This window comes from Dicentrarchus labrax, unplaced genomic scaffold (assembly GCF_905237075.1).
Source record: "Dicentrarchus labrax unplaced genomic scaffold, dlabrax2021, whole genome shotgun sequence".
Taxonomy (NCBI): Eukaryota; Metazoa; Chordata; class Actinopteri; family Moronidae; genus Dicentrarchus; species Dicentrarchus labrax.
Window position 1 is genome coordinate 1,178,113 of NW_026136722.1, and position 23,281 is coordinate 1,201,393.

The following is a 23,281-nucleotide window of genomic DNA, read 5'->3' on the forward strand; positions in this document are numbered from 1 at the left end:
ACATAAAGGTGAAACTGAAAACCAGGGATGCTGACAAAAAAACTGACAGCTTAAAAAAAAACTGTCAAACTGTCACTGTCAGGGACAGACATAAACAAATCTGAAGTTGACATTCAAAAACACAAAACAAAATACAAAAAGTAAAACAATATATATTTTTTATTATAATTATTATTTAGTTCAAGACTTGTTTTCAATGCGAAATTGTTTTATCAGTGCCAAAACGTATTAACACTGTTCTAGCACATATAGCTGGGGCTCCTTGTCACATTTCAGATCTCAGTTGTTTGCAGCTACAAAGACACATTTCATCTTTAGACCTTTTAGCATTGTTGCCTGATAATAATGTTACAATAATACATCAGTCACAGAGACAAAACAGGTCCTTTTACTTTGATACAAGGTACATTTTGCTGAATACTTCTGTACTTGAGCAAGATTTTGAAAACACAGTATTTATAACAGAGTATTTTTACATTATTGACATGGTACTTTTACTAAATTAGTTGAATATTTCTTCTGTATAAAATATAACATATATTTTATCTGAACCGGATGACTTTTCATATATGAACATATTTATTCAGTTATTCAAACCAAAACGAAGGTGAAATGTATCAAATTCACTTTGTATATATTTAGTACCCAAGTATTGTACAATTTTAAGGTACTTTCCCTTTTCTACTTCTACACCACTACAACTCAGAGGGAAATATTACACCTTTTACTCATTTATTTACATTCTACATTTATTTGACTTTTGTTACTTGTCATCACTTTGCAGAATCAGAACAGATTAGGAAAATAATGAACTAATAAATTATGATGTATTATTATAGATTAAGATGACCTTTTATTGATCCTCAGGGGGTAAATTCACAAGCTACCAAGCAATATATCAAGTAATTAAAATGAGCTCCACCTTTAGCAGCTGCAACATTAAAGTGATACATTTCATGGCAATCCATCATAGTAAACATATAATAAAACTTAATTTAATCACATTCCTCATTTAAGCATATACAAGTAAAACAGTATTTGTTTCTGATGATTTTCTGGCTGTGTAGGACTGACAGTTTAGTTTTTTTTTATACTTGGGCAACTTATCTCCAAAGACACAACATTTGTTAAACATAGATAGTCAGCACCATCAAACTCCTCCTATAGCACTGGTGAAGTCTTATGTAAACCAGCTCAACATGAACACTCATTCAGTTCCTGTTTTGCAGCGAACACTCTCTTGACTTTAGTCAGAGGGTCTGTTTTTGAAAAGCACCAACACAGGAAGATGTGGTCTCTGTATTGTTTCCCTCCGCTGGCGTGCCTCATCTGCGGTTGATCTGGGATGATCTAGGACACTGATAACTGCAGATATCGGTAAGACTTATATTTCTCACTGCTGTTTACTTCTTCATTTTTTATCTCTTTTTATGTTTCGCAATCTTTACACTATGTTCCATGTAGCTGTATGTCCCCTGCCCGTGTCAAGTTGGCCAGAGTGCCATTTCATATATTTTTTAATTTCATATATTCTCTCTTTAGTAGGAACAAGGCTCTGTTACACAACTTCCATCAGATCTAACTGCAAAGTATTATTCAACCTCTGCAGATTTCCTGTTCCTCTTCTTTTAAAAGCTCATATCAGTGTATTCAGAGTTACACAGCATACTTATGTTTAGTATTAAATAGATTAATGAGGTGCTGAAAGGAGCCTCAGCAGTACAAATTTAGCTTTATTGAAAGATAGTGTAATAAGTATAATCAAGGTCTCTTTATAGTCTAGGGGACACCTCTTAATGTGCTTGTTTGTCTTTTCACTTTGACATATGCAATTAAAGCAACACCTGTGTTTAAATCCTCTTAATGTTTAAAGAAGCCCGAGCACTAATTTTGCACTGTGTCAGTAACAGTCACTTTTGCATGGCAGGGCTGGATTATGTAGCCTAACATAATACAATGGAATAACACCTGCTTCCTCAGTAGACAATTGACAGGCTTGCTTGCAGAAGATGGATTAAGCATTTGCCTGTGTTGCCCTGCTGCACGTAAGATTTGCTTGTCTTCGTGGTTCAACATGTTGTATGTCCGTGGTAGTCATTTTGTGCTTTGCAGTTCAGGAGTTTCAACTTATTTTACTCTTAGACTCATACATCAATCTTGGCTGACTGTCATGCTAGAGGGCTAGCCTCTATGGAAGAATTGTGGTGTGCACGGCACATCAACAAGTCTGGAAAAAGATAGAAATTAGCTTCTAATTTGGAGATAGCTCCACGTATTGAGAAAGCCGGAAAACCCACATTCTGCAAATGAGACCACATGAAAACTGGCTTGCAAGTGAGCAGAGAATTAGAAAAGGAAAAAAGTTAAGTTAAAAAGCTGAAAAGTATTGGAACAATGGTTAAAATAGTTAGCTAAAAGTAATGAATGGGTTAGGTCCAGCTGATGTATAATATGTGAATCAGCTAAAAGTAATGGACAAATAAATAGTTAACTAAACTTCATGGATTAATGGTTGAATTGTTTGTTTCTTCCACTAGTTAAAAAAAGAAAAATACTATCTCTGACAGTTGTATGAAAAAGTACTGTAATAATATCTACTTGTATGTAGTTGATAGTGTAAAATAACATCCAGTTTAAGAAACATTTAAATGAACATATTTGGAACCTGACTGGTGGTGTTGTGAAAGAGTAGGCTACTTGAGTTCATCAGACAAGGTTGTGGTGGTACAGCAGACAGAAAGATACTGGAAACCACTGCCCTACTCACATACATACTCTTCACTGACCGTACACTTCAGCTGGTAAAGAAGCAGTTTCTGCCTTTGTCTGGACTTAAGAAAGCAACTGAAGGATTCGTTTGCTTTCCGGAAGGCCTTTCCTGTTTTGATGGGCGCAGGTGACCCCAGTTCTCCAGTTGTGTCACTGCATCCATTATTCAACACTGGTCACAGTGACACATCTGCCACAGCTGGGCACAATTACTGCTTCCGTATGCACTTCCTGGAGGCCAAATATACTTACCAGGGAAAATATTTTTTCTCATTAAGAAGGATGTGGAAGTCTAATTTGATTTTTTTTTTTAATTAATCATAGCAGGCACTGCTACAGACCCTGCCTAGAAAAAAACCTGCCTACTTTTCCTATCTCTAATGAAATGTTGTTGTTTCCAAAAAATGGTCTGTTTCATTGTTTGCTCAGTGTGGTTTTAGTTGTTTGTGTGTTTGGACTCTAACCACAGGTGTGTGGTCTTTCAGCAAATTCCAGAAATTCTGTGTTTTGTTCATAACTGTTGTAGGGAGACTGTGGTAAGATGAGCCATTTTTCATATTTAGGATCACTACATCAAGGCAATCATAGTTTTGTCGCTAACTAATATATCTGCATATATTTCAGGATGAAAACAGAATGAGTGTAAACATAACTGTTTCGATAATATAGCATGTCCAAAGAAAGTGGTCTCGTGGCTCAACTTACCCTGTGTATGGGGTAAATTGAGCCGTATCCCTACTCGCCCCCCCCACCCTCCTCCCTACCTCCACCCCACCCCTCCCTCACCTTCTCCCTCCCTAAATAACACTCACTTCTTCACATTCATGTGTATTTTTATTTATTATACACAATTCAACAGGTACAATAACTTTTTTTTATTATTATTGCATATTACTGCTAAACAGCTGTTTTGTAAAAAAACATTTTAACATGAGAAGGCCTTAAAGTGCGCTTAGGAAGAGAACATTAACAGCTGTGTTTCTGGAATATACACAGAATATGTTTTTGGATACACTTATTAAGTATATTTTGGCTGTAGCCACCGGCTCAACTTACCCCTGGCCAAATGGGTCAACTTACCGCAGAGCTAAGATTTTGACTTTATTAGTCCCCACAGCTAAAATGGTGCACTTTTATGCTAGGTTTATGACCTCATGTTGTAGCTCATAGATACCACAATTGATGTATAAAACAAATTTAAAATGTTCTTCTTTGGTCTAAACACAATTCTCATGAAAACTCATGATGGACAAAATTCACTTTCAAGAGTGAAAAATGTTTTTTTAGAAGTAACCACTTTACCCATGTGGATCTTACATTCACAGACTCCATGAAATGATGCCTTCCTCCTAATTATTTGGTAACATGATCAATGTTTTTTACCATTTCCTAGCAACAAGGGGTGGCTCAACTTGCCCCAGTCTCCCCTACTTGATGGGGTTTCGTTGCTTTAACATAGTTGAATGATTCTTTCATCTTTGCTATAAACCCCTTAAATTCTTGTCTTTACTTGTTAACAAAACTCATAAGGATCGAATAGGAAGTTGTCCTTTGGAAAGATTCATTTCCATGCATCTTGTGAGTCATATGAAATCTGGTGTCAGCAGCTGATATTAAGAATGAAAAAGTAGAAGTTGTGGCTGCTGTTTTCGACCAGCTCATCTCCGGTCCACTCGCACAGTCAGTGACTCACTGGTTTTGGTAGGAAGTGGCAGAGTGTATTTTCTTCCTTGACGTCTTTGCCGTGGACATTTGTGTTTGCATTTAGTGCGAGGGAGCAGCTTTTACGCTGGATTGCGTTTGATTGTTTCTGGAGGGGGACAATAATGATGTTAACGTGTTGGCAAGAGCAATAACAGGAAGTTTGGACTACTGAAGAGACATAATATGTTGTTTTACCGGAACACAATAATAGGTGTAATTCTTGTTGTTATTTTGGGACTTCCTGGTTGTTTATCTTCTGTGTTTTTCTGTGGACGTTGGGATGCCTCTGCAGAAGAGCATGCAGAAGATGGAGCAGAGCTCTTGCACAGAGGATCGTATCCAGCATGTCCTTGAGCGTTGCCTCTGTGACCTCGGTCTCGATACTCCTGACAAACAACTCTGGAACGGTAAGACCCTATCCCATAGCTTTAACGTTAACACAATGCAGAAACAAGGCTAAAATATGATACAGATAACACAACCTGGGTCCTCAGTTCAGAAATTTACATCTGAAAAAAAGTAGGCTGCAGATGTGTGTTAAAACTAGTGTTGTTAGAAACAGTTTGTACATTTCCTGACACACTGCTGCGGAATTAACTGAATAATGGAGGCAGAAAGAAGATTTTTATCTTGTTAAATTGTGATAACCAACACCCAGCTAACCTATTGCGAACATACTGTCTATCTTAGAGAGACAAATGGGAATTGAAAGTGTTGACACAGAGAATGAGAAATAGAGACAGCATGAGGGAGTATAATGTTGGCTAATGCAAGATCATGTTGAAATACTTCATTCAGAACTTTGGCAGCGGGGGACAGCATAATCATTTTGCTTTCATTCAGCGCATTTCTGAATATTAGTTGTTAATGTGTATTGTAATGTGTCAATACTGCCTGTCGTCAGAATGAAACCTAAAAGGAGAAATAAATTCAAGTTGTGTATTTCTGTTTGTCTGACTAGCTGGGCTGTGCATAAACCGCTGGTGTTTGGAGGAACTTGTCAAAAGAGATGCCCACAACTTCCTCATCCTTCTACAGAAAATACTGAGGAAAACAAAAGAGGTCAGGAGCTGAACCACCAACACCATTATCCAGTCAGTTCAGCGTAATATCATGAATGGTAGTGTGTTTCAATTCAGTTTTTCTGTCTTTTACAGGTGCTAGAGCAGTGTCGGTATGAACTGGTGGTTCCCCTCACTCTCCTGTTCTCTTCCACCCTTCTAAAAGTGAGCGGGTTTCATTTATAATCAGTAGAGGAAAGTGGGCTGATGGGTATTCATTGCACATTAAGATATTTATATTATTCTATTTCTAATTTTACCTGGTTAATTGTTTCTTCTTGCAGGCTCCTCATGTGGCTTCAGACTGCAGCGTGCTGCAGGAGGCCTACATGTTGTTCCATAGTTTCCTGGCCTGGCCTGAGCCTTGCAGCTCTGCCAGTAAACGTCTGCTGAAACTCATCCAACAGGAGCTCAGAGCACCAGGTAGCACTGAAGCTCTTATGTACTGCATCTAATCTGCCTAAGTGTTGGGCAAGTTACTTTTAAAAAGTAATTAGTTACAGTTTCTGGTTGCTTCTTCCAAAAAGTAACTAAATTAGTTACTCAGTTACAAATTATAAAAGTAACTAGTTACTTCAGAAAGTAACTATTGCGTTACTTTCAAGTAAATTTTTAAATGCTCAAATGTGACCCCACCTCCACCCCTCTTTAACGGAACTTAAAATACATGTGCATGTTCAATTATTTATGATAAATCTGAATATTATAATGAAATGGACACTTAATACAATACATTATTAACAGAAACAATGTACACAAATCTAAACTATTTTAATGTTGCTGTGGGACAAAGGGAGACTAGCCTCCAATCAAATGCCGTGTATGTAGATATTATGTTTATATAGTGGATCGATACAAATAACACAATAGACGTTTTGGAACTTTTGATATTTATTGCCCCTCAACAGGCCACAACTGGGCAAAATTAAATTATGCTTGTTAAGCACTATACCAAAAATAAATAACAAATATATACACTCTTTGTAGTGCAAATAAATAAAAAAAAACTTCATACAATTGGTAGATATACTGTACTTCAAGTATTTTCTTCCTCGAAAAAGTACAACAGTGTAACAATATGAGGTGCTTTCGATCTAACCGAAAAGTACAATGTATAGCAAAACTAAGGAATCCAAATATAAATAGGTAATACATAAGAAATAAAAAATACATCTCCATAAAAATAAATCTCTTTCTCTGGCCATTGACAATCTCACTTCAAGAGGCTGCATCCAGCCAACAAATAAATCTAAATTAAATGATGCTTTTTAAGCAATGTACCAAAAATGTATTCAAACAATATTTACACTCTTTTTAGTGCAAATGTAATAAGATGCAACACAACTCGCCATAGCTGTCTCTCGTTGACTGACTCGCTTGTGTTGTTCGTTGTGTGTCCGACTATGCGTACTTTCGAACACCCGCCCAACTCTACCTCTGATTGGCTTACCATGAAATTTTACTCAACCTCAGCCAATCGTCAGCATTTATGCACTTGTCTCGTGCAATGCCCACTAACCAAGGAAGAACAGTAAAAAAGTCTTTGCCTCTCGGCTTAGAGATCTAGTTGGTCTGATGAAAAAAACAGCTTCAATTATAGTAACGCGCCGCATTTTTTGGCAGTAACGGTAACGGCGTTATTAAGCTGGGAAGAGTAATCAATTAGATTACTCGTTACTGAAAAAAGTAACGCCGTTATTCCCATCACTGCTAATCTGCACTAGTCATTCCCCATCAGGGGTACTTGTACTTCTGCAGTTGCCAGAGGGTACATGGGAAGATTGTGCAGTAGCTCAACTAATGTAAAAAAATCCCCAGAAAAAATACTGTAACAATATATTATAACAATACTTCTACTCCACTACATTTATTTGATAACTTTAGTTACTAGTTACTTTACAGATTCAGATTATATATAACAAATATAAATCAACCAATAAATGATGATACCCAGAAGTATATCATGTATAAAATAAATATAGCCTAACCCTTTACCAGCTGCAACATTAGTGATGTTTGCACATTAATGCATCACTAATTATGATCCACTGATATTATATACTGTATATTATTCTTAAATGAATATTTTGATGCTAATACTTTTGTACTTTTACTAAAGTAATTGAATGCTTTTACTTTCTATGGTACTGACTACTTCCTCCACCATTATTCGTCATGTATCAGTGTGACCACATGGGGGCAGTGTTTATCTGCTGAGATATACTAAACTATCTGCCTATGTTTGCTTCAGGTATTTCATTTCAAAGATTGGTAAGGACAGAGCATGGTGTTTCCCCTGAGGTCCACTCCTCTAAAACCATGTAAGTCCATTCCAACTTTAATGCTAGCTATTAAGTATATTATCAAATACTGAATTAACACACATATTCTCACATCATTGTCCTCCTTGTGTATGGTGTGTGTGTTTATTTTATCAGAACAGTGCTGTTAGTGTGCCCAGATGAAGACGTCCCTCCAGAGATCCAGTCTGTCTCCGAGCAGCTGAGCAGCACCCAGCACTCCAACAGAGACGTCACCATCATCCTCCTCCTGCACAGCTTTAAGGCTGCTCTCACCAAACACGGCCTGCAGGGACTCCAGACTGCCTTGCAGGTGACTGATCAATGTCTACCACTTGTTTTGAATGCACAATTCCTCTTTATTTTTTCCCAGTCTCTTCCTAAAACAAACACCCAACTCTTCCTCCAGGCAAAGCGGCCCGAGGAGCTGGATCAGCTCATGGAGGCAGTGACTGACAGCATGGAGACAGCAGCCTCTACAGCAGACCTCGCCCAAGCTAGACAAGGTCTGCTACACGGCATGGAGAGGCTCAAAGAAAGCCTTGCTATCTCTGCTCCTGCTGATGGATGCCCGGATACTGGTAAGAAACTATTAACATGAAATGCCATTGATAAACTGGAGGGAGAATGCCATTTGCTTATTGTGCAATAAGGAAAAGTAGTTGTTTCCTGTATGCTGAACTTGCTTTTCAAGACAGTAGTCCTTATTTCATCTGAGTGTCTCCTTCTTTCATTAGAGGATGTTGAGACTTTCATGCTGCCCTTCCCGAAATGTCACACATGCACCTGGGAAAACGACAACTTTGGTAATTCGTTCAGTTTGAACAGCTCTCAAAATGCCGACATTATTTACCAGACATCTCTCTTTAACTGTTCTCACTTTTTGTTGTCCCTTTCTTCATTTAGATATTCTGAATCACATTCTCGGAAGCCAGTCAGACCTGGACTCACCTCCAGATTGTTTCCTCAAAACAGAAATAGAGGAGGATTATAGCAATGACACCAGTGTGGATGAGGAGGATGAACTGGAGGGGAACAAGGCGGACCATGAGTTTCAGAACCACCGGATTTCCACTGCGTCCTCTTCCTCGAGGGACTCGAGCTACTCCCTCTCTTCCAGCTGGTCTGCTGTCTCCACGCCGTCTGGCTCATCAGGTGTGGAAAGTGACTTCAGTGAGGACACAACACAAGAGGACACAGAGGAAGGACAACATGGCCAACCAAAGCTTAGAAAGAAACCCAAAAAGAAGTCCAGATCCCTCTTGGGCGTGGAGCGCTTCTCCATGCTTTTTAAGAGTCCCGGCAGCCCGAGCATATGCCGCCGTGCCCAGAGTATGGGCTACCGTAGTGATTTTACCAAAGACTTTCATAGACCTGCATTGCAGCTCAAACACTCCAGGTCCCTGTCCAAAAAAGTTAATCCAATGCATGCATCCACTGCTGTCCTGGATCCTCTTTCCCCCCGGAAGCATATGTGTGTCCTCAGGAGGCCGATCCTGAGCTGTGACGAAGGCGATGTGGCAGAGGTGCCCACCCTGGTCAAAGTGGTGGTATTTGGAGGTGACAGGGAGGCTGGCAGGCTGGCCAGAGCATACAATGACCTGCAGCAGAAAGAGAGTAAATGTCCCAGACTCACCAAGACTTGCAAACTGCAGTTTTACTTTGTTCCCAGCAGAAGGAAAACAACAGGAAGTGCAGGAGGAGGACACACACCGACTGAAGGGCAGACAGGAAGTATAACCAAAGCTGCTGCCTCTGTGGTGAGAATATCTAACACTCTGTCACATGTCGGCTGATTCAGCTGTTTACACTTAACATTCACAGATACAGCAGAATTCCCTTTTTTATAATGATGCACCCTTTATAATGGGTGTATAAGTTATAACTAATGGCTTTATTCCTCGTTAATAAATGATTTACTAGTGTTTTCAAGATCAGTGATAATTCTTTAACTCTGACAGGAGTCTAATGGCAGTCTACTGGAAGACAGTACAACTGATATAGCCCAGATGTTGGGTACGATAGATCCCTGGTACGAGAGGAACGTCCTCAGTCTGCTCAGCCTGTCCTCTGACGTCCTTTGTCAGGTACCCTCCATACTGGCATCATCACCTTTCTCTGGTCCATACATTACATAATAAGGGAAGAGAGTAGCTGATTTACTCTTATTAACGACAAGAAGCAACTGTATGAGTTCCGACATTCAGCAATAATGTAGGGACAGTAAACAGCTCACCTCACAGACAAAAAGTGTTGTCTTCTTAGGGACTATATAAAAATTATTAGAGAAGAAGAAGAGGCGTTTGATAAGAGAGGGTTATGTATGTAGGGGAGGATCACGGATGGGTCTTTTAACTTTCTCTCATTCAAGATTTATTGTAAAAATTGTGGTGCTCAAGCCACAATATCCTAGGAACCACTGCATGTGCTCTGTTCACTCACCCTAAAAGGAAATATAAAAAATATAAGGGTCTTTCTATTTTTTAAAAACAGATATAAAATTCAGTCCCCCCTCCTCTCTACTCCCACACAATGGTGGTATTTTACCATTTCAGAGATCAAACGCTGGTTCTATACACCTCATACCACATGTGGGTTTGGTTGTATTGTGAACTGTATGCACACAACAATCTCATTGTGATCGCATATGTGTGTGAACCAGACTGCCTGTAAGGAAGGCGATGTGTCAGAGACCAGTGGCAGCATGGACAGACTTCCTCTGCTGGCTGACTTGGTGCTTTATTACTGTAGACATGCAGACCAACCTGTTCTGGTGCAGCTCTACCAGGCTGAGGTAAGAGGAGCACCACACACACACACACCCACACACACCCACACACACACACACACACACACACACACACACACACACACACACACACACACACACACACACACACAGTCTCTCACTCCAGTGAATACCTGTGTGAAATAATAAACAAATAGATATGGTTTCTTCCTCCACACAGCTTACCCTGGCGGGAGGAGAGAAGAGAAGGGAAGTGTTTATTCACTCTCTGGAGCTCGGACACACTGCTGGAACCAGAGCTGTTAAGGCCATGGGTGAGTAACACTCTGACAAACGCACCCAGGCAGCCACAATAGCATACAGACAAACACAAACACCCACACATATATTGTCTGATGTTTGCTGTCTTTTTGTAGGTGCTGCCAGTAAGAGGTTTGGAATTGATGAAGAACGGGAGGCTGTCCCTTTAACACTAAGTGTTGCCTATAACAAGGTAAAGTTCCTGCTTTGACACCCACAGACTTCCTGCAACACAAACAATATATACATTGAAGTTCACAGCCAGAGCTATTTTTTCACATCTGCCCCGTCTGGATTACAGGTGGCCGTTAGTGGGAGGAGTCAGTGGATCCAGACGGAGATGGTTTGCACATCAATAAATCTTTACAAAGCCTGCAGGAAACCTGAGCAGTTAGGTGTGTGACAGTGATACAGCGGTCCCAGGCTTTTAATCATGTGCCAGCAAATGTAGCAGTAGGTTTCTGTGTCTGCGTTGTGATTTCTAAGTAAAGATTTGTCCATTCCGTCCAGATACAAAAATAGAAAGTCTTCAGCTGACAATGACAGAAGTCCTGAAGAGGCAGTGTTCCAAGTCTAAAAAGGGCTACAACCAGGTGAATAGTGCTTTTACGTGTTGAAATGAATCACTATAATCTAATGCACACCCTCCCTGTGAAACACCCCCTTCTTACACCTCTTTTCCCTGCACGTGTCCTCTGGCAGCACATCTCCATATCCGAGGTGAAGGTGGACAGGGTGCAGGTGAACGGTGGAGACGATGGGACAACGTTTGCTGTGTGTCTGGATCAGGATGAGAAGAAGTTCATCCAAAGTGTCACCAGGTACAACAGAGCATCATCGCTGACCATCACGTGCTTAAACCTTTAACTAAGTACAGTATTCAAACAAACAGACTAGTCCTTCACTCAGCTTGACTTGTTAGAGTCATAACCTGTGCATGAATTTATCAGACCCATACACGGTGACTCTGTGTCTTCTGTTTGTGCAGGTGTGAGGTGTCTGTGTGCTGTAAACCAGGAAGCAGTTCAGACTGGAGGTCCTACAAGCCCTTACCTGGCCAAGTCCAGCCTCTGCACCCGTCCTACTGCTCTCTGCTCTGCCTTCCCATCACCTCTTTCTCTGCCTCATATCCCTGACATACTGTTTACTACTAAACAAATCCATGGAGGTGATTTACACAAGGAGGCTTAAACCAAAGCAACATGGGATGCAGAAGATACTAAATAGATTGTCAAAATGAAAGCAAAGAACAGTACTAATAAAAAGAGTGACTCACATAGATTTCAGGTTTATCCAGTAGCTGATGTCAAGGTGTGTCACTTTGTTATTAGGAGTTCTTACTTTTGAGCCTCCAGTTTTTTTTTCCCCTGATCACATCTTTGATTGCTGCAGTCACTGGATGAGATGGTTTTAGCAATGCTCGGTGGGCTCTTGAATACATTTTGGAGAAACACAGTTTTACCAGTGAACTTGCACTGCTGAAATATGCACAAGAATGTCTATTAATTGCTGTTGTTGGTGTTCTTGTTTGGAGGATTTCACAGGGTCTTAAAGGGATGTTACTTGTCAGTCAATAATCCGCTGTCAGAAGCATAAAACTGATTACTTGATTACTATTGTGTACGGTCTGTTGATCCATGACAGAGTAAATCCTTTTTGTTTTAAAGAAATGCATAATAAAATAAGCTATTTATTTTTATTTTTCAAAAATTACATTTAATTATGTTTTTGTATGTTACACAATTGCAATAAAATCATCATTCAGTCAGCTCTGTTTATTTTTTGTTTTCCCTGTTTAGAAGCGACTACTTTTAATGAACTTCCTCTTATGAGTCACTCACGCCCTGTCTCACTCATACAAGAAACACAACCTGCTACTATCACATAATTTTACATAAAGGTAGCAGCAGTGGAGAAATCTCCAGAGGAAACTCTTCTCCGACATTTAGAAACATAGAATACAATATAATACAACATACAATGGTAATCTCTGAATTGCTGCAGACTGTGTAACTTAGTTTCATTAGATTGATTCTAATGAGCAGAAGAGATGGTTGATCCTACAGGTAAGTGCTTTTATTTCCTCTTTAAGTGTTTGAAATTACTCTAATAGACAAAGTCGTTTTGCGGCAGGTTGGAGCTTGAAGTAGTAGAATGTCAACTTGACTGTGGTTAATCATGATAAGTGTGTAATCTTCACTTGTAGCTGCTGTGGTTCTTCCGAGTGTGGAGTCCAGCCTGCACAGCAACGTCCAGACTCTTCTCAAAGAGATGAACAGCCAAAGTGCTCCACAGAAAGGTATGTAAGGCACTTAGTGGCAAATAAGTTTGAATGTTTGAAAGCCTGAAACAATAACATAGTACAAGGATAAAAAAAATGATACCACTCTCATGTCTTCAGTAACTACCAGGCTGCCCCGGTTTGATACCTTTCTGACAGAGCCAGACTAGCTGTTTCCTTCAATTTCCAGTGTTTATGATAAGCTAAGCTAACCGGCTGCTCACTCTAGCCTTATAATAAAAGGACAGACATGAGAGTGGTATCTTTTTATCTAACTCTCAGCAAGAAAGCAAATAAGTGTATTTTCCAATATTTCAGATTTTATATAATAAAACAGAAAATGTATAATTTAGTTTAGTGCATTAAAGAACTAATTTCCTTCAAAAGCTTTTGTGGCTTCAAGTTTTGAGGTTTCACAATATCGTGGATCTCTGATGATTTAATTTGTATAATTAAAGTAATAAGATATTTTAAATTTGTTGCAAAAAGTGAAATGATCAACTCTGGACTGCATGCCCCTAGATTATTAGCTAAATTTGTTTCACACTGTGTAATGTGCACGGATAATTATAAAGCAAACTGCTGTTTGTCTGCTCTTCAGGAAGGCTTAGATGGAGTCTTCATAAGAAGTTGGAGGGCGATCCATCCCGCAGCGATTCACTGATCCGAGAGCTGGTCAAAGAGCTGGAGAAGAAGCTAAAGGGTGTTAGCCAGGTTTGCTCCTTCAACTCTGCTTTCACATTTCAAAGTCAACTTCAACATTTCTTTTAGATTTCCAAAAGCTTGTATGTTTCTCTCTTTGTCGTCAAAGATTTCTTTAACGGCATATAAAGCTAATTTTAATGTAACTTTGTTTTTATGTTTGTTTCCATACAGATGAATAAAAGACAATCCTACATGCATGTCATCCCAGTGCTGCACACTCTCTACTATGTGGTTATTCAGGTAAGGCACAAAGAAAAAAAGCGTATAACTGTGGACCAACACACTACTGAGTATGCATTATTTGTAAGTAAGTAAGTATTTGTTGTCTTATTGTGTCTCTCCAGTCAGGTGCCATGATCCCTACCAGTCTGTACCAGGTGGTGTATGAGTGTTTGATAAAACTGCTGATACTACCTTTACCTTACTCTGCTGTGGCCCTGAGCACTCTGAGGAGCATCAAGGTGGAAATGATCACACCAGGTATTGTACATTATCTCAGGGCACACACCTTCAGAAACACAATCCAGTGCTGTTTGATGCTGTAAAATAAACTAATCTTTCACTCAACAGGCTCCTTGTATCAGATGAGAGTTATTGCAGAGCAAAACCTGAAGAATGAGCATTTCACTTTGCAAGAAAAGTGAGTATATCAGATTAGATTAGATTATACTTTATTCATCCCACAACGGGGAAATTCACTCATCACAGCAGCAAGGCAGAAACAAAAGATATAATGTAATGTAATATGTAATATACACTACCGAAATAAGATAGAATGGGCTGTGAATCATCCTCTGAATGACTATCAACTTGAACTTGAATTTATGAAAATGGTGCAGACATTAACTCTAAATAAGCTATTTTATCACAACCACTGTCTCCTTCCCTGTCTGCCGATTTGTCCAGGGTGTTTGTGCTTGCTGACCCAGCTGTGTTTTCTGTTCGACTGGAAGCAACAATAAGAGCGTACTTGGAAGTTTCCAGCTCTCTCAGGAACACACCAGCAATGGAGAAGAATGTGGTGCTACGTGTGCTGCAGACGGCGCTGGGGACGATGAACGGCCAAAGCTCCAGACTGGCTCAGTCTCTGGACGTAAGCAGGTTTATGTTAGTTAAAGCCACCAGTCGACTCGTTGTCAAATGTTTATTATATTAATTGAATCATTTAAATATATATATTTCAACAGCTGCCTTTTAAATTCTAACAGGAAAAGCAGTAATTAATCTGAATGTGCCAGAACAACCATCGAGGAGACTGAACATTTTGCTCAGTGTTGCCTGACTCTGGCTATGCTCATTCTGGCCATGCTATAGTGATGTAAAGAAACCTGTACCGGCACTTCAAGCTCAAAGTCCGGGGACAGTCAGCTAAAAGGACTGCCAACTAGCCAGTGGCAGCGGCTAGTACAGATAGCATATGCAACAGTGCATCGCTAAGAGACTTCCTGTGTTACATGAGAAAGGGATTTTTTAGCATTAGAGTTATCTTGAGAAATTTGCGCAGAGGTGTTTATGATCGCAATCACTCATGAACTCCAGGTTCAGGGGGCTCACTGAACCCCCTACTGGTCATAGCCAAAAATGCAATTGTTAAATTAATAAATATGTTGAAACTAAAAAACTACTCAAATGACAAAAGGACATGTATGAAAAACAGCTTTCTCTAATATAAAGAGCAGATGTGTAAACCAGAACCCTCTTTTGTACTCGTTTTCCTCTAGATTTTTTATTTATTTTTAATCCCCAACCTTAAAGTTCAGACTTAAAGTTCAGACTATTTGATTGAGTTACCATTTAATTTGGTACAGCACTCATTTCCCTCTCAGGATGAATTTTAACAACAGAGTAACTTTGGTGACCCTTCCTCTAAAGCCATCATCAGTTAAAATTTGTTTGTCCAAAACTAATGAAATTCCCATCAGCCTCAGCTGTTCTTTGTGCTTACTTCTAATTAGAAATGCTACCATGCTTACATGCTAAACTAAGATGGGTGGTAAACATTATAACTGCTTAACATTAGCATGTTAGGATTGTTATTGTGAGCACATTGCCATGCTAGTGGCATTTAGCTCAATGCAGAGTTGCATGGCATGGCTGTATGGTCTTCATTTTAATTCTCACTTAACTTCAGTTTTAAGTAGATATCTTTGTTCCAGGTTTAAATCAAACCATGTGTCTTCTGTGTATTTCAGGCTTTAGAGGACCATATGATAGAGAAATATTTTCAGGAAGTGGTTCTAGCTGTTGAGCAGAGTATAAAGCATGGTGCAGGTGGTCATGCAAACTATCTGAGCAAACTACAAGACATATACAGAGACATCCTGACTGCCTCCAAAGAAGGTGTGTGTTCTGCACTCTGCTATTGTTGTACAGATTAATAATAACAGGGATAAGATCATTTTGACAGGATTGCTGTGTTATCTTTACATTGTTTGCACAGAAATAACCAAGTTAGATCACGGTACTGTGTGCGGCCCTGCGATGCCCTTTCCAGAGATCAACTTCCTCATGTGGAAATATGAAGAGGATCTGTGTGAGTCAGTCAGGCAAACAAACAACAAACTTCCACTACTTTACATGTCTGTTAATAAGGGATCCAGTTGCTGCAGTAAAAATGTAAACTAAATGTATCTTTCCTGAAGGGAATCTACTGACAGACTTCGCCCTGGGTTGCTGCCCTAACTCTGGTGTTGATGGAAAAGTAAAGAACAAGCGACATTCAGTTGAATCTGAGTACAGTGGCACAGAGACAGATCTAAAGGAGAGTGACTTTGATGACGGAGAGCAGACTCCAGTCAGAAATCCTGGGCCAGCATTCAATCGGAGAAATGCCTTTAAGAACATAAAGCCAGCAGATAAACTGAGCCTAATGAGGGAGAAGATAGAAGCATTTCCTGGAAGCTTTCCTGTCCTTAAAGAAGACAGGAGGCGTCACACAGCGCGGGTAGTGGTGATGGGAGACGATCGAGTGCTGGGAAGACTTTCCCGGGCTTATCACTCTATTCGGTGAGCAGCTGGGTTTTAATGAATACCCTCTTCCCAATAGTGCTACAGCAAAGTGGTGTATGTTACTAAAACCTTTTCTTTAATTTCATTAGGGCCCAACGAGTAGAAGAAAAGAAAATTTACTGAGTACCAATATGGCGGCAACCAATATGACCAAACTGATGTTGGAATGAATATAGACCTTTTCTACGTGGATTTTCCACTAATATTGCACCAATATGATAATGTGAAGTGACTCAAAAAGCTGCTTTCTAAAACAGATGACAAATAATTATTAAGTAATATTTAAGTTAAATATTATATGTCAAAGAGTTTAACATATACATTGTCAACCACTTCCTGCTGACATTGCTGAAAGCTGCTTCTTCCTTCTTAGTCTCTGCTGCTCGCTCACATGGCACTCTGCTGGACAAAATTTTAAGTGACACCAATATAATTTCACAAGCATTTTTTTCTGCATTTACCCCCCCAAAAAATGAAAGTAGGCTTCATATCAGCGCACATTGGATAACACATGCTGATACAGATATATCTGGATTGGCCAATATGCCAATATATCGTTCAAGCTCTAATTTCTGTTTGTGTGTGTGTGTGTGTGTGTGTGTGTGTGTGTGTGTGTGTGTGTGTGTGTGTGTACTTGTGAATGATTCAGCTTTCCATTAATGTTTTTCACATATTTCTCAACAGAGAAAAGGAGTCAAAATGTCTTATTTTGACCAAGAAACTGAACCTACAGTTGTACTACATCCCAGTCACTGATGTGGAGCCTTCGCTCAGTCTACCAGTGAGTTACACTGAGTCACTCAAAGCAACAGTGATTGAATGTACTGTATAAATGTGGAAGACTCTATATGACCCTGCAACGCCTGTTATTCCTCACAGGATAGCCCACGTCAGAAGGAAGGCAGACGGTCACTCGCCTCCTTATTGGGAACAGTGGATCCATGGTACAACAGCAACATTAACAGTCTGGAAGCTGAAATCTCCAAACTGGCTAGAATGGTAACCGTGGATTTAATCAATAGTCTGCAGCAATACAGCTCTGTGAGGCTGTTTCTAGGCACACCAGTGCTTTGGGCTGAATGCTAATGCTAACAAGGACAATGCTAACATGCAGATTTTTAGCGAATAGCTGAGGCCAAACCAGTGACCAGCATTGTCATAGCGCCACACCATTACTCCAAAAATGTAATAATAATAATAATAATAATAGTCATACGTATGTTTTCATATGTTTTCACCTGAAAATAAGAATCGTGTTTTTGTTACCATAATAAGCCGTTTTTACCTACAGAAGATGCGTCTCGTCTTACATTAAGGCGCCATGTTGAACTACAATGTTTCTACAGTAGCCCAGGATGGACAAACCAAAAACTGGCTCTAGTTAGCATTTTTGCAGCAAGTAAGATAAGATAGACTATATTGATCCAGCACTGGGGAAATTTACATAGCAGCTCCACACAACACAACACAACACAATAGATAAGAAAATACACATTAAATAAAAAACAGCATAGAAAAAAACAATATATAATAATAAGGAACCTGCAATCTGCAACTACACCACTAGATGCTACTAAATCCTACACAGTTGTCCTATAAAACACAAGATCAGCAGAATGGTTCATCTGATACTTTCCTCCTTCTGTCTACTGCAGCACTCTAATCACAGTGAGCCATCGCAAAACCTCTTTCTACTGGACACCCTGTGTTACTACCTACGCTGTGGGACGCAGCCAGTTAACCTTCCGATCTACTCGGTTAAGGTACAGTGCAACTGTCACGTGTACAGATATTAAAATTGACATACATGCAAATGTCGAAGACACAGCTTCCACTGAAGCAGCAGAAATACACAGGAGTAGGAGTACATTTTGTTAAAGACATAATGTTGTGTTCATATAATGTGTTGTTGCTACTTTTATTTAATGCTGCTCTAATCAATTATTCTTTATATTAAAAACTGATGAGTGGTGTCGGATGTAGTGGTGAACCCAAAGACAATTAACACCCAACTCTGGGATTTCTCTTAACTCTACAGAGGTTTTTTTCCTTCTTTTAGCTTATCGTTCTGATTTTTTCAACTCTGCTCTCGTCAGACACGTTTCCAGCCACAGCAGGCAGCTGATTTCAGCCAATAAGCTCAGAGAGTCACTGAACACACTCTGTCTAGTGCTTAACGGCAAACAAAGTTAGGATCTAGCTGGTGGAGAAAGTGGAACATCTATCTGCTAAAGAGACAGATATTTTTCTTTGGTGGAGGACAAAAACAGCTAAAGGGAGAGAATATTGGACTTCACCAGGTGAACAGAGACACAACTCCAGCTTACTCCATAACACAAGTTCCACTACCCCCACAAACAAAATAGGTTGATGCAGCTTTAAGTAAAGAATGTAATACCTTTTCCATTACTGGTTGTGCGCACTGCACTGTAGAGTCTGGTAGATACTGGTAGAGTCTTCTAGCTGTGTCAAAACAAATGCGGCACTGATTTATTGATGCTACACATGTACTTCCTGTTTTGACGAAATACCATATATGTTTAGATGACCTGTTCCAGCTGTGATGTGACCTCTGTGGTGGAGGATGTGTTTGTGTCTCATCTGGAGGCAGATATCCCAGAGTTCAGGCACCTTAAAGAAAAGTCCTCAAGTATGTTTCTGAATCTCTTTCTGTGTGTGTGTGTGTGTGTGTGTGTGAGTGTAAAGATACTACCACTTAAAATAAGGTGTTGTCTTTGACAGAGGAGCCCTCCGCACGCCGAAAGAAGTCAACAGTAGAAGTCCTTGGGGCGGTCATCTCAGTCAGTTATACAAAGGTATAGTCATTTTTAGTGGTCATTATTAATATTGTAATACTTTCCATTTAGCATTAGCAGCAGGATTTAGGCTAACTATTACCTCCTCAACAGACCTCTTTAAGCAAACGAGAAGTTGTAAATGGAGAGGCACCGATGACATATGGCGTGGTGATCACATCAGAGCCGGCAACTGTAACATCAGGTTAACCTTTCTATGGATTTGTATTTATAATAAATTAAAAAGCAGATTTATGTTAATGCAAGGAGAAGCCTTCAAAGAACAACAAATGTTCAGTAATTATTGTCACTTTGTGCAGGTGAGGATTACCTTTCTGTCAGGTTTGACAGTGTGAACCCAGGATACAACACAGTAAGAAGTTATTTATCTCTAATTGGGAAAAGGGCTAATTAGATTATTTAGTTGAAGTAACTGAACCTTTAATGCAAATTGTTAAACGTACTAAACCTTTTCTGTTTTGATTATAGACAATCCAAACCCGAAACATCAGCATCAAGACGTTTGAGCATCGAACACTCTCTGTGTGCCTGGACAAGGACTCTTGCAGGACATACACTGATGTCCAAAGGTCATTTAGGACACTACAACATTTCTGATAATAATTTTTCTTGTACTCTAAATTAAAGTGTAATACAATTTACTGTCATCCCTTAACAGGATAGAAATCTCTCCTTGCTTGGACCCAGGATGCAACATCCGGTCCAGGTCAGGTGTCAGCAGCAAACAAGAGCTGCCGTTGAGCAAGTATCTGAACAAAGTCCTGTCACTGCCAATCAACACCTTCACTGGTGTGAACCTCTGAGGGACACAAGCTGTCGACTTCATGTATACATGTGTGAGTTATTGTGTGTTACACAGTGGTCAGTGACAGAACATTTGGTAACTATTTCAGACTAGTTGTAAGCAGATATGTTAGTATGTGTTTATAATATATTTGTCAAAAACTGTGAGTCCTGCTGTTGACACCCAGAAGAGACTAGTGTATAATTATGAATGACAATATAGTAAAACACATTGTTTTAGTAATATACAATAGCAGAAGTTATAAACAATGAAAAATATGTAATTAAAAAAAAAAAAAATGCCTTTGTTATTGTAATTTTTAGCTCATGCTTCTTCTTATGGTAACGATTTATAATATGAGATCAAAACATGTGCGTAAAAAGGAGTTTTTAACTGGTTATGAAACAGTCTCAATTTAATACTGATGCCTCTGACCTATATAAACAAACAAGACCATCAGCGAGAAGACTGGCTATTTCTATATAATTATTCCTAATGCCTGTCACGGATGGGATTCAGTCGGATTATTAGAGTAACCGACTGATCCAATAACATTATAATATAATGCTGAGTCTTGTACTTATGCTTACAGTTGATCCTTCTTTTATAGCCTAGAGTGAACTTCCTCAGTCTGTTATAAAGACTTGATATCATGCTCTCAGTTGTAACAGAAGAAGAGAATCGTGTAGTTTTCACTGTGGAAGAACATACAGCTGTCTATTTAAAATAAATTCTGTGTCTGTGTCTGTGAACTAGTGTTGAAATCATTAGTGGGCTGAGAGCTCCTCCTCTGAGTGTTCAGACAGAGTTTGTATTCAGGTCTACTGATGGTTTGTGTTATTGTGGCTGTCTGGCTCAGTAATACACAGCAGAGTCTTCAGGCTGTCTAAGTCAATACTGAACTTGTTTTTCAGTGAATCTTTGTAATATGTACTCCATCCAACACCTGCCCTCTGATCCACTCCAGTCCTTTCCCTGCAGGCTGTCTGATCCAACCTGTGGGATAGCTGCCCAGAGAATAGGAGACCTGACAGGTGATAGTCAGACACTGACCAGGCTGCACAGTCACAGAGTTCTGACTGTGTCTATTGTTCACACTTCTGTGACGGCCCCTGCCTAATCAGCTGCTGCGGATGTGATGGACAAGTTACTGTTTTTCCTATGTGTCCTCAAAGGTACCATGCAGCATCCAGCCACATTTGGAGCACCTGGGCCAAGCAATCCCAAAGGATAAAAGCTATGCTCTGGCTCTCTCTCATCTGGATCCATCCCCACCAACGCCTACATCTCACATTCCTCACACACTCACATCTACACCACTGATGTTACTGACTGATACACTTCACATTTGCACTTAATAATGAGTTGTTTGCATTTACTGCAATCATCATCCATTGTGTCCATATCTGTATTTGTCATGGCACTTCACACCTGTGGAGGAAAACATGTTGAATATTAAACCAGTGAACGGTCAGTGTGCTGTGATCATACTGTCAGTCTCTCAGTGAGACAGTTTGCATATACGAGGACACTGACAGGCTATAAAAAAAAAGATCAACCGTAAGAACAAGCACAAGACTCAGAATTATATTATAATGTTATTGGATCAGTGGGTTACTCGAATAATCCAGTCATACATGAATGCTGCAAATAGCAACACACTTCATTTGGGGTCACCATTTGCAATTGGTGTATTTTACAGCGTCATTCTTTGCGGATTGTAGCTTAGGGTGGGCCGTGCTGGGAGCGTGACTGATGGTGGTGGCTATATAATTGTGACATCACAACCTTATGGACGTCCTGGCGGCTCATTTGAAGGCATCATTCTGAATACAGGCTGTGTGCATTTCTCCATGGTTGTCAGTGCAACGCCAGAAGTATATCCTCTAAAAGCTCTGGATTTGCATTGGGATTTGGTAAAGGAGGGGCTTATTGATATATTTGATATATTTCAAATACATCTGTCAGATTAAAATATGTCAAGCTGAATTTAATGTGTTTTTCAGCAAACATGGACTCTGACCACCTTCCTGTTTAACATGCTACTGGGTCTTCTTATCTCATAATGTTTCTTTAAGTGGACAGAGCATATTCAAAACCTCACTCTGCCAATATATTCCATGTAAATGGATGATGTAACTCAAAAGAGAAGATAAATACCACTTTATTAAACTTTTTTTTCATGAAAGTCTGTCACTTACATTGCAAGAGAAATTATGTTTTATTTTGTGTGTGAATCAAATATGTCTGTATGTAGAGTACATACATGAACAGGATCAGTGTTGTTCATACACAACATACAAAATGTGCAAAAACTGATTTCATGGCATTATCTGGATCATGCTATCAGATAATGGGGATACAGACAGAATAAATTCACTATTGGAAATTAATTTTCACTGAATATGTTTTTTTCTGGAATCAAATTGGTCATGTGCTCATTAATTTCATTCATGGGCTTCTCATGCAACACAACAAACTATTCAGCTTGAAATGTGATCACTGTGTGTCGATTGAGAAGAGAATAGCTTCTAATAGCTTCTAATTTTGACAAAGCATATAATAGGCTGATGATGTATGTGCTGCAGTCATTTATTGATAATGAGATAACTTGCATGCTGAGATTATACAGCATTGTATTGTTTTGATTAATACCACATTTTAATCAGAACTTCTGGCTATAACATTATTGTTTATTTTTTTCCACATATTTAAAGGAATTACTACAGTATGTGGCTCTAAGACTAGACTTTTTCCCTCTCCACTTTCACATCTGTTGTATTCAGTTTTGTTTAATTTAGTG

General features: G+C 39.4%; 2 protein-coding genes across 8 annotated transcripts; both read left to right on the plus strand.

Annotated features, from left to right (window-relative positions):
- Positions 1-1,206: 1,206 nt before the first annotated feature.
- On the plus strand, positions 1,207-12,651 carry LOC127356560 (phosphoinositide 3-kinase regulatory subunit 5). 3 transcript variants are annotated; one of them, XM_051388391.1, is made up of 18 exons: positions 1,207-1,377; positions 4,766-4,880; positions 5,435-5,535; positions 5,631-5,699; positions 5,819-5,957; positions 7,786-7,855; positions 7,973-8,147; positions 8,244-8,415; positions 8,572-8,640; positions 8,741-9,594; positions 9,796-9,921; positions 10,497-10,628; positions 10,804-10,897; positions 11,000-11,076; positions 11,185-11,278; positions 11,394-11,476; positions 11,586-11,704; positions 11,872-12,651. In XM_051388391.1, exons 2-18 carry the CDS (start codon positions 4,772-4,774, stop codon positions 12,017-12,019), a joined length of 2,631 nt encoding a protein of 876 aa, XP_051244351.1. In that variant the 5' UTR covers positions 1,207-1,377; positions 4,766-4,771; the 3' UTR covers positions 12,020-12,651. The 3 variants fall into 3 exon arrangements, with proteins under 3 accessions (XP_051244351.1, XP_051244350.1, XP_051244352.1); XM_051388390.1 differs by lacking the exon at positions 1,207-1,377 and having other exon boundaries at positions 4,453-4,880; XM_051388392.1 differs by lacking the exons at positions 1,207-1,377; positions 4,766-4,880; positions 5,435-5,535; positions 5,631-5,699 and having other exon boundaries at positions 7,978-8,147.
- A 97-nt stretch (positions 12,652-12,748) lies between these two features.
- On the plus strand, positions 12,749-23,209 carry LOC127356561 (phosphoinositide 3-kinase regulatory subunit 6). Of its 5 annotated transcripts, none has more exons than XM_051388394.1 (20): positions 12,749-12,949; positions 13,090-13,182; positions 13,766-13,878; positions 14,041-14,109; positions 14,214-14,349; positions 14,440-14,509; positions 14,776-14,962; positions 16,062-16,209; positions 16,310-16,402; positions 16,512-16,875; positions 17,563-17,659; positions 17,758-17,877; positions 18,534-18,641; positions 19,423-19,528; positions 19,621-19,694; positions 19,788-19,878; positions 19,994-20,046; positions 20,163-20,263; positions 20,353-20,530; positions 21,460-23,209. In XM_051388394.1, exons 1-19 carry the CDS (start codon positions 12,934-12,936, stop codon positions 20,495-20,497), a joined length of 2,184 nt encoding a protein of 727 aa, XP_051244354.1. In that variant the 5' UTR covers positions 12,749-12,933; the 3' UTR covers positions 20,498-20,530; positions 21,460-23,209. The 5 variants fall into 5 exon arrangements, with proteins under 5 accessions (XP_051244354.1, XP_051244355.1, XP_051244353.1 ...); XM_051388395.1 differs by having other exon boundaries at positions 21,654-23,209; XM_051388393.1 differs by having other exon boundaries at positions 20,353-23,209.
- The last annotated feature ends 72 nt before the right edge of the window (positions 23,210-23,281 follow it).

Coding starts and splice junctions, on each gene's coding strand:
- LOC127356561 (XM_051388393.1), top strand. Junction 16,210..16,309: donor CCTGACTGCCTCCAAAGAAG/GTGTGTGTTCTG, acceptor TTGTTTGCACAG/AAATAACCAAGTTAGATCAC. Junction 17,878..18,533: donor TCTCCAAACTGGCTAGAATG/GTAACCGTGGAT, acceptor TGTCTACTGCAG/CACTCTAATCACAGTGAGCC.
- LOC127356560 (XM_051388390.1), top strand. CDS start 4,754: ATGCCTCTGCAGAAGAGCATGCAGAAGATGGAGCAGAGCTCTTGCACA. Junction 7,856..7,972: donor GTCCACTCCTCTAAAACCAT/GTAAGTCCATTC, acceptor TTATTTTATCAG/AACAGTGCTGTTAGTGTGCC. Junction 11,705..11,871: donor TTCATCCAAAGTGTCACCAG/GTACAACAGAGC, acceptor CTGTTTGTGCAG/GTGTGAGGTGTCTGTGTGCT.